At 31.0% G+C, this 13,575-nt stretch overlaps 2 protein-coding genes across 5 annotated transcripts; both read right to left on the bottom strand.

The window, feature by feature from the left end:
• Positions 1 to 124: 124 nt before the first annotated feature.
• Positions 125 to 3,190, bottom strand: Gmer (GDP-L-fucose synthase-like protein). The gene is made up of 7 exons (XM_035086813.1): positions 1,995 to 3,190; positions 1,512 to 1,770; positions 1,321 to 1,435; positions 1,130 to 1,258; positions 835 to 1,048; positions 540 to 677; positions 125 to 416 (listed from the first exon to the last, which is right to left on the bottom strand). Exons 2-7 carry the CDS (start codon positions 1,640 to 1,642, stop codon positions 181 to 183), a joined length of 963 nt encoding a protein of 320 aa, XP_034942704.1. The 5' UTR covers positions 1,643 to 1,770; positions 1,995 to 3,190; the 3' UTR covers positions 125 to 180.
• Positions 3,191 to 3,342: 152 nt separating this feature from the next.
• Positions 3,343 to 13,476, bottom strand: LOC118068959 (HEAT repeat-containing protein 5B). 4 transcript variants are annotated; one of them, XM_035086749.1, is made up of 11 exons: positions 12,654 to 13,476; positions 12,387 to 12,525; positions 12,008 to 12,219; positions 9,638 to 11,525; positions 9,405 to 9,437; positions 9,088 to 9,162; positions 5,485 to 8,901; positions 5,036 to 5,249; positions 4,808 to 4,822; positions 4,529 to 4,674; positions 3,343 to 4,377 (listed from the first exon to the last, which is right to left on the bottom strand). In XM_035086749.1, the coding sequence occupies exons 2-11, from the start codon at positions 12,513 to 12,515 to the stop codon at positions 4,198 to 4,200; spliced, it is 6,309 nt and encodes a 2,102-aa protein (XP_034942640.1). In that variant the 5' UTR covers positions 12,516 to 12,525; positions 12,654 to 13,476; the 3' UTR covers positions 3,343 to 4,197. The 4 variants fall into 4 exon arrangements, with proteins under 4 accessions (XP_034942640.1, XP_034942648.1, XP_034942655.1 ...); XM_035086757.1 differs by lacking the exon at positions 4,808 to 4,822; XM_035086764.1 differs by lacking the exon at positions 9,405 to 9,437.
• Positions 13,477 to 13,575: the final 99 nt, after the last annotated feature.

Below are 13,575 nucleotides of genomic sequence, written 5' to 3'. Positions count from 1 at the left end.
TAATTTTAAATAATTAGACTATTGGTTAGAATACTCATAAATACTATAAATAATTAGAGTCCAATAAATTCAAGCAATACTGTGTATAAAATATGACTTTAGGATGTTTTTAGTAAGAAAATAATTTGAAATAAAATATGTATTTATTGTTTAATTATTTTAATTACTATTTTTGATGTATCAATTTCTTGCAGAACTGTAATTTTCGCAATACCAGTCGACAGATTCTTTAATTGCTTTTTCAAAAGGAGTAAATTTCATGTCAGGTAAGAAACTTCTCAACTTCGCATTGCTCGCTGTCTTTTTGTATTGACCATCTGCTGCAGTTGTGTCAAATTTTATTTTTCCTTTAAAATCAAACGCTTTGGCAAGTGTTTCTGCTACTTGAGCAATTGACACTTCATCTGCTTCGTCCACTAAAAAAGTAACAGTCAAAAGATGAGTCAATGTTATTTTTTAACTTATTTTTCTTGCATAGAAAGCTCTTATTGGTTAATAATAACTAATAATTGGAGTATTAAATGAAAATATTTGTTTACCAGATAATATAATTGGTTCAACGGAATTATATTCTCTCAAAACCCATATAAAAAGCTTAGCTAGATCTAAACTGTAAATAAACTGTCTCAAAGGCTTCCCTGTACCCAAGACTGTAAATACTTTATCCTCGGTGTTACCTAAAACCAATATCATTGGACATATGTATTTTTTTAAATATTTCAAAAAAAATTTAATAAGTAGAACCATTCAAAAAAAAATGTACAGAATATTATTTATGATTTATAGGTGCTATATTTTTTATAAAATGTTATCAACCTTATAGCTATGAAATACCTTCTTTTATAAGATCATAAAGTTTTCTCATAAGTCCAGGAATTACATGACTCGAGTGAGGATTGTAATTATCATGAGGTCCAAAAACATTACAAGGTATTACACTAGTGTACATTCTCCCATACTGATCAAAATATCCATGATTAGCAACGTCTATAAGTCTTTTTGCATAACTATAACCATAATTTGATGGATGTGGTGGACCATTATGAACCTAGAAGAAATAAAGTTATTTTAAAAGAGAATAGATTTTCTATAAAATATTTTTAGTATGAGATATTTTATTGTCACTCACCATAGTTTCATCTATTGGATATGATGTTTTATCAGGAAAAATACATGTTGAAAGACATGAAACAACTTTAACGACATTACTTTCATGGGCAGTTTGAAGAACATTATCGTTCATTTGAAGATTTTTACGCTAGAAAAAAATAATAGTGTTATATAACTCAAATAGATTGGTTATATTATAATATTTCTTACTAGAAAATCTAAATTATGTTTCATATTGTGGAATAATCCTCCAACCATAGCAGCTAAATGTATAACATGTGTAGGTTTGTACTTTTGGAATAGTTCAACAGTGCTCTGTTTATTACTAAAAAAAAAAAAAACAATTATCCGAAAAATCTTTAATTTGAGATAATAGTACGAAAATAATAAAAATATTTTACCATAAATCTGCATCTTTAGATCCAACAAATATCCACTCTTCATCAGGCCTAATGTCTGATTTAACAACTTTTTCAATAGCTTTACCTACTAGACCAGTTCCTCCGGTTACTAAAATAATTTTTTTACTCATTTCTGTACAATAAACTTGATAAAGCAAATGTCAAATAATGTTCTTAATCTCTAGAATCAATAATGACAATTCTTGGTCACGTTATCACAGATCGCAAGCTTTTATGTACTTTAATCCGTTCACATAACCTAAACGTAAAGAGAGCGATATTAATTGTGATGTGATGGTAAACTTTGATATTAAAAGAAATTATATCTAATATTATTTAGTATATATGATTATAAATGAAAAAGAAGGTATTAATTGTTATTTTTTAATTTATAAGATATAATTTATAAGATATAATTTATAAGATATAATAATAATAATAAATAAGATAAAAATATGCGTAGCATAAATACAATACTGTTACCTTCATTGACACGTTCATTAACCCTCACTCTTGCCCAATATGTAACGTAATGCTTGGATTGTACTGGGATAAATTAAAAAATGTCTTATCTTATCAATACGGTTATTGATACTTTATTAAAATGAACCCAAAAATTAAATTTTACCTTTGAATTTATTATGGCCATATGAATCATATGATGGTTCGGTTAATAATTCAATTACATTTGAATACGTATACACATAGTCTTTATTCTTTATACATATTTATGCAATCAATTAAATTAAACAACTATAACCAGAAAAACCCTTAATTTGGCTTTGTTTATTATTCATCTTCGTTAAAATGAATTTAAAAAATATTTTCCCCAATTCATCAGTAGGAAAAATTGTTGTTACTATTATTTATCTCACTCTTTTCAGTATATAAGTCTTCTGAAGGATGGCTTTAGTTAAGTTTTCGACCTTTCAAATACAAAATACTTGTTGAAAAATTACAAATGAAAGTTCTTTTTCGACGGATTGTCATTTGTGTTCCTGAAATGATTAATTAGAATATTCTAATGCCTATTAATTGCAATGTTAACCAAATTAAGGGCCAATAAATAAATAAATCAATCACTTTTTGCTGGAGATACATACTGGAATTCACTTACAAGTGAAATTAATTCAATAATTAATATTATAAAAAATAAATATGGATTTCATATTAACTTGCCTACTTATACCTATTTATATTATATATTATTTCGGTTTAAATGTATTTATTTTTCTTTGAATGAGAAAGTTTCGATAACAGATAATAAAATCCCACAGGTATAAACCAACTATTTAGACCAGAGTCTTACGTAAATAAAAATTGTCTTGTGTAAAATTAATCTGAAAAGTTAACAATTTTTTTGTATAAAGCTAACGAATGTTACACAAGAATTATCTAAAAGAATTAATAGGCTACAATGGATACAATTTGTTTTGAATATCAATACAATCTATGTCTTCATAAGTGTATAATTGCATTCAATAATAAATTAATTTACTTCATCACAATAAAAAATGAATAATTCTTGAATTTGTACATTAAATAAAAATTGCATTGTTATAATTGCAAGAGTGTCAGTGTTTGATAGTAACAAATTAATTTTAAAACAATCTAAACGTCGTTTAAATGATGGAAATAAAATATACTGTCGTAGACAGTATCCTATAAACATTTAATGCATATTTATGCAGATGAGGACTGAAAAGGTTAATGAATTTTTTAAAAATAATTTATCTTCAGTTTTTTAACTGTGATGCACATCTGCAGATGCATAGATGATTTGTTATATCATTTCATCATTAATTACTTATATTCAGTAAAATCTACAACATTTCATCATTCTAAAACAGTTATTTATCCAAGGAAAAAAGTTGTTTCCTCGATGAGATATTCACTAATACATCAATAAATATTTTTGTCTCTACTTTATGAATTTCATTACTCATTAAATAGTCACTGGAAGAATGGTTTACATCTAAATATTACCTTTATATAATATAATTTTAAATGAGCATATGACGCATGTAAATTCGTTACTAATAGAATTATTTCGGTGTATACGATGTCCACATCATATTTTTAGGTTTATCTTTTTAGAACTTTGTCATTTTTTCTGTACTATATAACATTTTCTCATTCCATTTGAGACATATTTTTTGTTAATTAAAGAATAAGAAAATACTCTGGAGAAATCAATAAAATGAATCTTCGTTGAAAATTTCATGTAGCTCGTCTGTTTCTTTGTCGAATTTTTTGTTTCCATATTATTGATTTAATTAAATTAAGATACTATAAACTTTTGCGTCCCTCAACATTTGTTGACACTTTTTATAATGGAAACTTTCATAAATAATTCGTATATTTTTTTTTTACAATTATTAAATTTGTGCTTACTGAGAATTAAAAAAATACATTTTTAAAAATATCAAACCCAACTATTCTATCAATCTTCATTATATCCTACTATATGATTTTTTACATCATTAAATATTCTCTACTCTATTAAAAATTTCTCTACGACATTCATTATTAAAATTGCTCCGATAACTTATTCAAACAATATCTTACGTAATGATGTATAAGAAAATTAACCCTAATATCACTAATTCGATGACATAATCGTCATTGTTGTATCAGTTGAAAAAAACATTACTATAGATGTGTGTTTTTTTAGTAAAATAGAAAATTAATTAAAATTTGAAAAATCAGTTTTAAGTTTTATCGATGGTGTAATTGTTTTAGCAAGTATTGGCTTTATGGTGTCAGATTGTTTCATATGCCGTTGAGCTTGTTGATGACTTAGTCGTACAGCATTTTCTAACTTTATTTTAAGCTCAGTTGATTGAGACATTAAAGTCTTAAATTCCTGCAAAAATATTTTTGATTATTAATTGCCTTCTGATGAATAATTCATGTTTGAAGCTAATTTAAAATAAAAATGAATACAAAAACTCAATATCTAATGACGTATGATAAATGAAAGAAAAGCAATACTTGAACATTTTTCATCAACTTACTTGAGGATACTTTGGACCAATCTTATTCAACCATTGAAAGCTCTGTTGATGAAGACTTATTTGCCACCTTGTACCCCGTTGCAGTTTATCTTCTTCCAATAAATAATTTATCAATATTGGTACGAGCAGAGTGAGCATTTGAATACCTGAAGAAAAGAGAAAATTTTATTATCATTTAGTATTATCTCAATTTTTAATAGAACTTTATTTTTTATTCATCAGGAAAAGAAAATTCTAGAGAAATAATTATTAAAACAAATTTATATTCCTTTGACGTACCTTGCATTAAATCTCCTGAATCGCGTGTAATTAATATTAATTAATAGTAAAATTATTAAATTTTGTACTTCATTGATCGTAATAATTATTTATATCGATGTATTTAAATATTAAAATCAATTTTTTACGATGAAAATGTAATAAAAGAATTCTTCGTACTATTTTGCAATAATAGAGAGTGTTTGAAATATTCAAATACTAAAATGAAGATTTGAAATGTTAACTCACGGTTTTTTGGCTCCGCAAGAGTAATAAGAGCTTCAATCGTATTGACACATTCCAAAGTATACGATAACTCCAACTCATTTTGGATTTGTTTACTCTTATCACTGTACAAATATTCAACCAATCGAGGAGCTAGAGCATGGATGTAAGGAGTACTGATGCTTCTCTCAGGATGCTGGAATATCGTCTTAAGTGTTTGAACACACTTTAATTTTACCTAAAATTTAAATGTAGTGCTCACTAAATTTCATAGATTTCTTCAAGTGTTTGACGTTACGTACTTATGCAATACCTAATGGCATTTACTCAGTGAGAAATTAGAAAAGATTCTAAATTTTAAAGGGCTACATTGTAAGATGGATTTTTAAAATTTAATTTATCAAATTATCTTCTCTGACTGAGTAGACTGCCAAAAAACTATTATATATAAAAAAGAATAATTATTTACTAACCATTGTACTATCTGATAAAATGGCTTGTCTAAAATGATTGATGCAAGGAAATTGTAAATTGGGTGCACTGACGACTTCTGGTAGTGCATGCAATACAAAAACAGCAATGCCGAGCATCATTGTAACATCATCCATCTTAGTCTCGTCATTTCCTGATTTGGCCAAGTCAATTATCTTCGCAAGAGCGCTTTGAAGCAGCATAGTCCACTGATCTCTGCTTCTATCATCTCTCGAGTACTTATTCATGATTAAGCTCTTCAAACAGTGTAGTGCCGCATGTATAGGTACTTCAGAAGCTAATCGAACATTATGATTATCAACACGAACTCCAGCTTCCCTAATAACACCAGTAGTTAAATAAAGCAAAGTCGGTAAGATGGCAAGAGCACCTCGGGGTGAACAGAGAGTAGGAAGTGTCTCCATGACATTCAGAGCTGAAGCAATGAGCTTTCCATTTTCCTCTGATGGAACATAGCCTTTCTGAGATAAAATCGCTGTTGCTCCACCGGGATTAGGATTTAAAGCCGGTATTTGACGTACTAATAAACAAAGACAGACTTCTAAAACAGCAAAAACAAAAGACTTTCCTGGTTTTAGCTCTCCTTCTGTATCTCCTTCGCCTAATAAATCCAATTCTGTTATATCCTTTATCTCCTGATTTTCTGAACTTATCTCTTTCAACTTTACTTTCTTCTTCTCTGTTAAATTCTCTTGAGTTGCTTTCATAATTTGTTTAAGCACTTCCATCACCATCATTTGAATCGAGTAACTTTCACGAGTTAGTAAAAGTCTGTGAAGAACGTTACAAAGTTCAATAGGAAGTGACGCATCTGTAGTTAGAACTTTTCGAGCCCATGAGGAGTCCAAAAGTGTAAACAAAGCACTCAGACATGTCTCGATGTTTTGTGTTGACTCTGAAGAACGTGAGCTGCATAAGGCTTCCATACAAATGCCAAAAAGAAGATGGAAACGTTCTATGTTGGTGTCTGTCTTTTTAGAATTAATATTGTTATCTGTTATATTATTTATATTATTCATGTTCATATTATTATTGCTGTTATTTTCATTATTACTGTTATTATTAGGTGATGAAGGACTGTTAGATACTGTATTCGTTTGATTCATATCAAATCCACGAACATTTAACCAAAGCGTTGCAGCATGAAGAATCGGAGCCCATGATTTTGCATAATAAGGTCTGGCAGACTCCATTGTGTCTGTGGTGTAGAAAGCTCCACCATCGTGAGGTAATTGACTCACAAATTCAGGTGGTAATGAGAGCAAAGCATGATCTCGAAGAGCTGCAAGCCAATGTTGACTTAAACTTAATAATTCTGGTTGTACTAGGCTTAAAAGACTTTCGTTACGAAATTCAAATTGTCCAAACCCTTCATTATCAATGCCTTCAGTCTTGTTAATATTTTTCAAAGAAGATTCACGAGTATTTGGAGCAGAGCCATCATTTATCATTGCTACGACATAAACTTCAGCCCAAGCTTTGAGAATAGCTAGTCTTTCTAGTGTGGAGAGACTTTCGTTGTATAATTGAGGACGTGTATTACCTTCTCTAAGCTTTTCTAAAGATGAAACCAACAATTGGTGAACTCTACGAAGATCATTAAGATCTCGAGCTACACCACTTCCAATCCAAGCACTACAAGCTTCGCATGCGGCTGCTGTAACATGAGAAGCCGTTTCTGCTGTAAAAGCAGGCCTCAACGCTGCTCCCACTTGTGCTTGAAATTGTTCTAAAAGAAGATGTCCCGGGAATTCAGGTTCAGGTACCTTAGCAAACTTATCAATAATTTCTTGAAGAGTTGCCAAACCTTCAAGACGTAGAGGATCGCAGTCACTTGTTGCTGCTATAAATGCCATTCTAACTAAATCTGAAAGGTGGAGAACTAAATAATCTCCTCGACCTTTTGCTTGTTGCAATTCTTTTGCTATCGATAGATCGAAATGTGCTTGCTTGTTGTTTTTGCAAGTAGAAATAATTTTACGAATACATTGAGCTGCAAAAACTCTAGTGGGCCATCTTGGAGATACACTAGGACGTTGCTTAGATTCATCAGCATGAAATTCTGCCTGATCGTCGTCGCCTTCTGCATCAGCACTGTCATTATCCATCACACTATCTTCTGCATTAATCGCAGTCATTTCCTCAGGTGTACTTGATTCTGATGCAACAGTAAGCACGTCTTTACATAAAGCAAGCCATTGAGACAGATTATCAGCTGCTAACATTTGTAGCATGCTTGTTAAAGTATCGTGAATATCTTTAATAAGTCCACTATCTGTTTCTACATCAAGTAGACTAAATAAAACTCCTGGAAGACCTGTTTCAGTAATTGTTAAACCTTCAACGACATTTGTGTCTCGACTTTCATTAGCTAAGCTCATTGCATGCTCACAAACTTCCTTTGCTTCACGCTGGGCAAGTTGCCGCAAACAGGAAATTGCTGCTTTACGAAGTAACAAATGATTGCTAGATAAAGTTCTACATAGTGTTGGCACAAGGGAAGACAAATTAACATGACGAGGAGCAAATAAATGAAGTTGTTGAAGGCATCCGGTTGCTTCTGCTTGAACTAAAGGATCTTGATGATCTTGCATTATTGCACAAGCACATAAAAACGATGAACGAGCTGTGCAGATTGATGAAGTATTACCTTGAAGTTCAGGTCCAATTGTAGTAATTAAAGCTGATAAAACTTTTCCAATACATTGATGAACATCAATGTGAGAATGAGACACATTTAATAAAAGAGTAAGAATTAAAGATAATGTGGGTTCAACATAACCACGAAACATTGGTCCTCCAGAATCGGCTATTAATGCTAGAGCATGTAGAGCCCATACTTGAACTACCGGTGATGAATTATCTTGAGCCAAGGCCAATAAAATGCTTACACTAGTATTTAAATGCTGGCTTGAACCCATACCACCAACATATCTATGAAGACAACCCAACGCTAATGAGTGGCCAGTCCTGCTGACAACATCTCTTGCAGATTTTAATCTATCAAAACTCATTTGCGCAAGTTCTGCTGTAAATTTTGGATCTGACACTACCTGAGCCATTCTTCCAACGGCTTCTCCTGCAGCCCAACGTAAAATAGGATTACCACTGACTAATGTACTCACTATTAAACTCGTTGCTGATTTTTTTACATCCTCTTGACCGAAACCAGTTTTGGCTTCGTTTAGGCCTTTCAAACCGCTAAGAACTGCGGTAAATACGTTTATTTGAATTGCTTCTTGACGACCGGATTTTGCGTGCTTTATACATTCGCCAAAGTGGTCTAACATTTGCAGACGATGTTTGTTGGCAACTCGAGGGAATATTTGACCGAACAGTGTAACTGAGAGGTCTATAACAGCTACTCCTAAAGGAAGTGGTCCCGGAATTAATGTATTCTGTAAGAAAAAAAAATTTTATTCATAAAAAATAAATAGCATGAAAATAAAGTTTTTAAATTTTTACCTCATTCAATGTAAGTAAAGAAAATCATTTTATTTTAATGAAGTTAAAAAAATTATAACAAGATTTTATTTTATTCTATAAAGTAAACAAAGTTAAAAAATAATTAAATGAAAACTCACCGGTGGTAAAGGTCTGTATAAACAACATTCATTATGTTCTAGTGCTCCAGAACCCGCTGCACTATTTGGCTGCAACTGAAAAGAAAAACAAAGAGCATAAATATTTTTTTATTTTTTCCAACAGACTGCAATTGATATTTTTATACATCACTTTTACTAATGTTTCTAACGAGTAGATTTTAAACAATTAAATAATAATTTAATTGAATCAATTAATAGACTATTAACGGAAATAATAATCAACTAGAAATCCAGCTAATGAAATCTATTGCTTGATTTTTTATAGTGTTCAATTAACCGTTTTATATTTTACTCACGTGCTCCATATCCGCTCTTCGATTTGGTTCCATCTATGCATTAATGAAAGCACGAAGAATATTGAATATTAAGTGTTATTATGAATATTACTTTTTAGATTTTTTTACGACTAATATCATTATTACTATATCATTAGCAACGAAAAATCTATCTAAACAATTACCATAATTCAAAGCTAGATCTATTGTTAGAAAATAATATTTAATCAACAACAAAGTAATTAAATAAATACCTGGTCTTCTATTGTGCGATGTTCTGTTTCCTGTAGCCAAGTTCCCAAAATGACCGAGTCATTAGCATGGCATACAACTCGGAGCAAGGAAGTAGTAGTATTTCCTGGATTTTCCGTAAGAGTAAATTCTGAGACCAACATCCGAAGTAAATGAGTATAAGATCCTTCAAACGTTTGAGGAGGTAAAAGTAGCAAAGTTTCATATAATCTAAGCCGAACCATTGCAGTAGGTGCTTTCAATTGTTGACCATAATTTTTGAGAACTGGTGTAAGATTAGTAAGCATAGCAAGAGCAGATTCAATAGGTGTAAGAAGTCTTCGAATAATATCATCATTAATAAGTTCAGGGCAGTGCAATAAAAAGCTATGCATTGCTGAAAGTGCTCCTGCACGTCCTTCTAATGTAACCTGCCAGGTAAAAGCATCTCCACGAGCTTTTTCACTCTCTAGCTCTTTGTTAGATCTTGGAAACGAATTTCTCCATAATAAAAGCATCCTAGGAAGCAGCCCTTTGACAACGGCAGTTCCTAAAGTCATAATAGCTCCAATTAGCAGCCATCCAGCATGAGTTCTGTTTAAAGAAAGTCGACTATTTTGACTGGCACTCCTTAATAACTCTTCAGCAGCATTGAAAATAATTTTGCCTTTAGTATGAGGGACTCCTAGAGGAGAAAGTTTGACACTACCAAGAACAGCAGCTAATGCACTGCTATACCCAGCAATATCTTCAGGAGAACTTGGCATGTTTTCAATAGCTTCAACGCATCGATCAATTAAAGGTGTTATTTGACTTGGAACCGCAACACAAATGCATCGAAGACACCATGAAGCTGCTAGCCTCGCTGCTTGGCATGGGTGTACTAAAACTGCTATTGTGGTGTCAATCAGACTTAATGATTGGTCTGAAATTAAATTGGATGCTGTCGTTCCTAAGCTTATGATTAAATTTCCCATTTCTTGTAGAGCACAAACTAATAGATGTTGACTGAATAGTGTCTCTTGATTGTAGTCTTTAGCATTCTCTGGATTAAAATCAATAGAATTCATCTGCTTTAAAATTACATGAGCAATTTCTTTACATGCTGCTGCTTGAGCTCCTTCCCCTAAAAGTTTACCGATAGTTCCACGAAGAATAAAGTTGATGCATTTTCGAGAGTAGACAGCATCTATATGAGAGTTCGCGGCCTTTGGGTTGGCTACAAGGTCAAGAACATGAGCAACAAAAACTCCGATGTTTCTTTCTAACCAGGTACCACCTAAAATTTGTACAAAAATTACGTAGGCATGAGTGACGCCTACACGAACTTCTTTATTGACTCCTGAACTTCCTTTTATGATTTCACCAGTTCCTTTTAAAAAGCTAACACCACCTCTCAAAAATCCTGACATTAGCATATTTAATACTTCTTCCAAAGAGATTGATTTTATGCTTTTAGTTTGTGCTATTGTTGGATTCTTTGATTTTGGTGCTGGAAGTTGAGTCATTGCACACAAAGTTCCTAGTAATTTGGCAACAGAACATCGTACTTCATAATTAGAGCCTTCAAATGCTCTGAAGCATAATGTAGCCATGCTTTCGATCTCGGTTGTATAGAGAAAAGGAGCATGATTCAACATTTCTAAAAGACATTTGGCAGCGGCACATCTTACAGCCATTACTCTATCTGTTAGACAGTGTCGAGACACTTTGTAAATTTCTTTATGTACATTTGTCACCGCTGAGCCCATTCCAGCACATACTTTCTCTAATGTATGCATGATTTCAATTCTTGCTTGAGATTCCGCTGAACGTAAAGATTTTATTAGGATTTGTACTGTTTCTTCATAAGATCTACCCATCATCCGACCCAGTTTTTCATACATGGCTCCAACACAGCATATTGCGGCTCTGGATTTGATTCAAAGTACAAATAAACAATTAAAATAATGCTTAAGCTATTAAAATGTTTTTATTATAGTTGCGATAATGATAGATTGATAAAATAATCGATTTTCAATTATAAAGATTACGTTAATAAAATCTATAATTTAATATAATTGATAATAATGAATTTATACCATTAGTAAAATAAATTAAAAATAAAAAAAACAATTATAAAAAAATTTCAACCTACTTGGCACTAAATAATGACAGAGGAAAATTTTTCTGAGGAAATAATAATCGTTAGGTACTTATATTTTTAGACACATTGACCTGAATATAAGCGTGAAATCTGTCTTGTAATAATAATAATAATATTTATAATCCCCTAATACATTTCCCCTAGCAATTTTTTCTATAATAAGTTATCAATCATTCATCCCCAACAGTTTGTCTCTTCAATTAAAGTGAAGGAGCATATATCTTAGTAAATATTGATTATATCTTACAATTTTGTTGGTAGAAAACTTGGAGAATCATCTTTATTCTTTAGAATATCGTTGCATTTATTAACTGTGTCGAATAATAGAAATGTATCTCCAACGCTGAATAGAGTAGCAAGACATCGAGCTATCAATCTTCGTGTTGGTGGACCTGGAGCACCCTGCATGTGTCTCGTTAACTGTTCGACTAATTTTTGCTGGCATCCTTTTATGTCGTTCTATTAATAAAAAATGATTAATTGATATTATAAATCCTATTGATTATTTATAACAATAAATAATCTAATTAAATAATGATAATTAAAGCAAATGTAATGTTGCATAAATGTCATCTACGGCTTGACACCATTAAACTATTAGTAAGTTTAAAATAATGAAGATTTACTTTTTGAGCTGCCACCAAGACTTTATCGAGAAATCGTAACCACTCGAATACGAAAACAGGTCGTTTAGCCTCAGGAATTTGGTCGAGGGCATCTTCGTTGAGAGTTAGACTGTGACTCAGCTCCATCATTGTTGATATTCTGGAAATTTTTCAAGGAAAATACTTATTTACTCGTAAATAAAAAACCAATAATGATAATTAATTGATTAATTAATTAATTAATTAGTAAATAAATATATATCAAGGTATCCACTAATGTGATTTTACCTTATTGTTTTTTTGGAGAAAAAAAAATACTAGTCCTCAGTCGTGGTTTGGCATATTTTTTATTCACCACTCTATTGTAAACTCTTCGGTTTTCAATATGTTAAATATTACGGGAATAATTGGAATTTTATACCATTAAGAAATCATTGAACCACAAAATGAAGATATGAAAAGTTCACTAAACTTTTGAGATAACTTTTAGTGGGTGTTAATTTATTTTTGTTTCAATTTTCTACTAAAAATAAATAAAAAGATATGGCAGCTTAAATAAATAATCTTCACATTAAAAAAAAAAACTTTTTTTTATTAAAAATTATTTTTCACTAAATAATTATCAAATCTGTATCACTGTCGATGATAATTCACGGAATGCACCAAACTACACATTAATTTTGCACGATTACATTGATCAACTGTGAAAATTGATGCTCCTACGTCTCATGACAGTTTTTCTTCAATCATCCCCTCCTCATTTATTGTAAACAAGGTAAATCAGTACTTATTCCCGAGTTAACCTCCATAGAGACAAAAAAAAATTCTAAATAAAACTGATATAGAAATATATATGAAGAGAAATTTAATTTTTGCAAAAATTATAACTAAACAATAATAAAAATGGCTCAATTTGCATTGAATTTTTCGCCATTACCGATCATCGCGACATCTACAACTGTCAAAAGAACACTCCGAAGTGAAGTTAACTGAATGTGCATCAGAATATCGAATTACATACTCGATACAAACACTTGTTTCCGGAATTCAAACAATTAAAATATTCTAAGCAACGTAATGAATAAAAATTAAATTCAAAAATCTTTCTAAAGTTATAATTTAATGAGTGCAATTAGAAACGTATCGTAAAATGCATTCTTTAATTTTTCGAATGCAATATTAAAGTTTATTGAAGAAAATATTCTAGAAG

This window comes from Chelonus insularis, unplaced genomic scaffold, assembly GCF_013357705.1.
Source record: "Chelonus insularis isolate UGA/USDA-ARS -01 unplaced genomic scaffold, ASM1335770v1 contig_128_pilon, whole genome shotgun sequence".
Taxonomy (NCBI): domain Eukaryota; kingdom Metazoa; phylum Arthropoda; class Insecta; order Hymenoptera; family Braconidae; genus Chelonus; species Chelonus insularis.
The sequence above is the reverse complement of the archived record's forward strand: the minus strand, read 5'-3'. Positions and strand labels throughout refer to the sequence as shown.

What these genes read in the sequence shown, in the direction of transcription:
- Gmer (XM_035086813.1), bottom strand. Translation starts at nt 1,642, where the DNA reads ATGAGTAAAAAAATTATTTTAGTAACCGGAGGAACTGGTCTAGTAGGT. An exon ending in AACATAATTTAGATTTTCTA is followed by an intron (nt 1,259 to 1,320) that starts GTAAGAAATATT and finishes ATTTTTTTCTAG; the next exon opens with CGTAAAAATCTTCAAATGAA. An exon ending in TTATGATCTTATAAAAGAAG is followed by an intron (nt 678 to 834) that starts GTATTTCATAGC and finishes TATTGGTTTTAG; the next exon opens with GTAACACCGAGGATAAAGTA.
- LOC118068959 (XM_035086749.1), bottom strand. Translation starts at nt 12,515, where the DNA reads ATGATGGAGCTGAGTCACAGTCTAACTCTCAACGAAGATGCCCTCGAC. An exon ending in AGTTTTCTACCAACAAAATT is followed by an intron (nt 11,526 to 12,007) that starts GTAAGATATAAT and finishes AATCAAATCCAG; the next exon opens with AGCCGCAATATGCTGTGTTG. An exon ending in GAAGAGCGGATATGGAGCAC is followed by an intron (nt 9,163 to 9,404) that starts GTGAGTAAAATA and finishes TTTTCTTTTCAG; the next exon opens with TTGCAGCCAAATAGTGCAGC.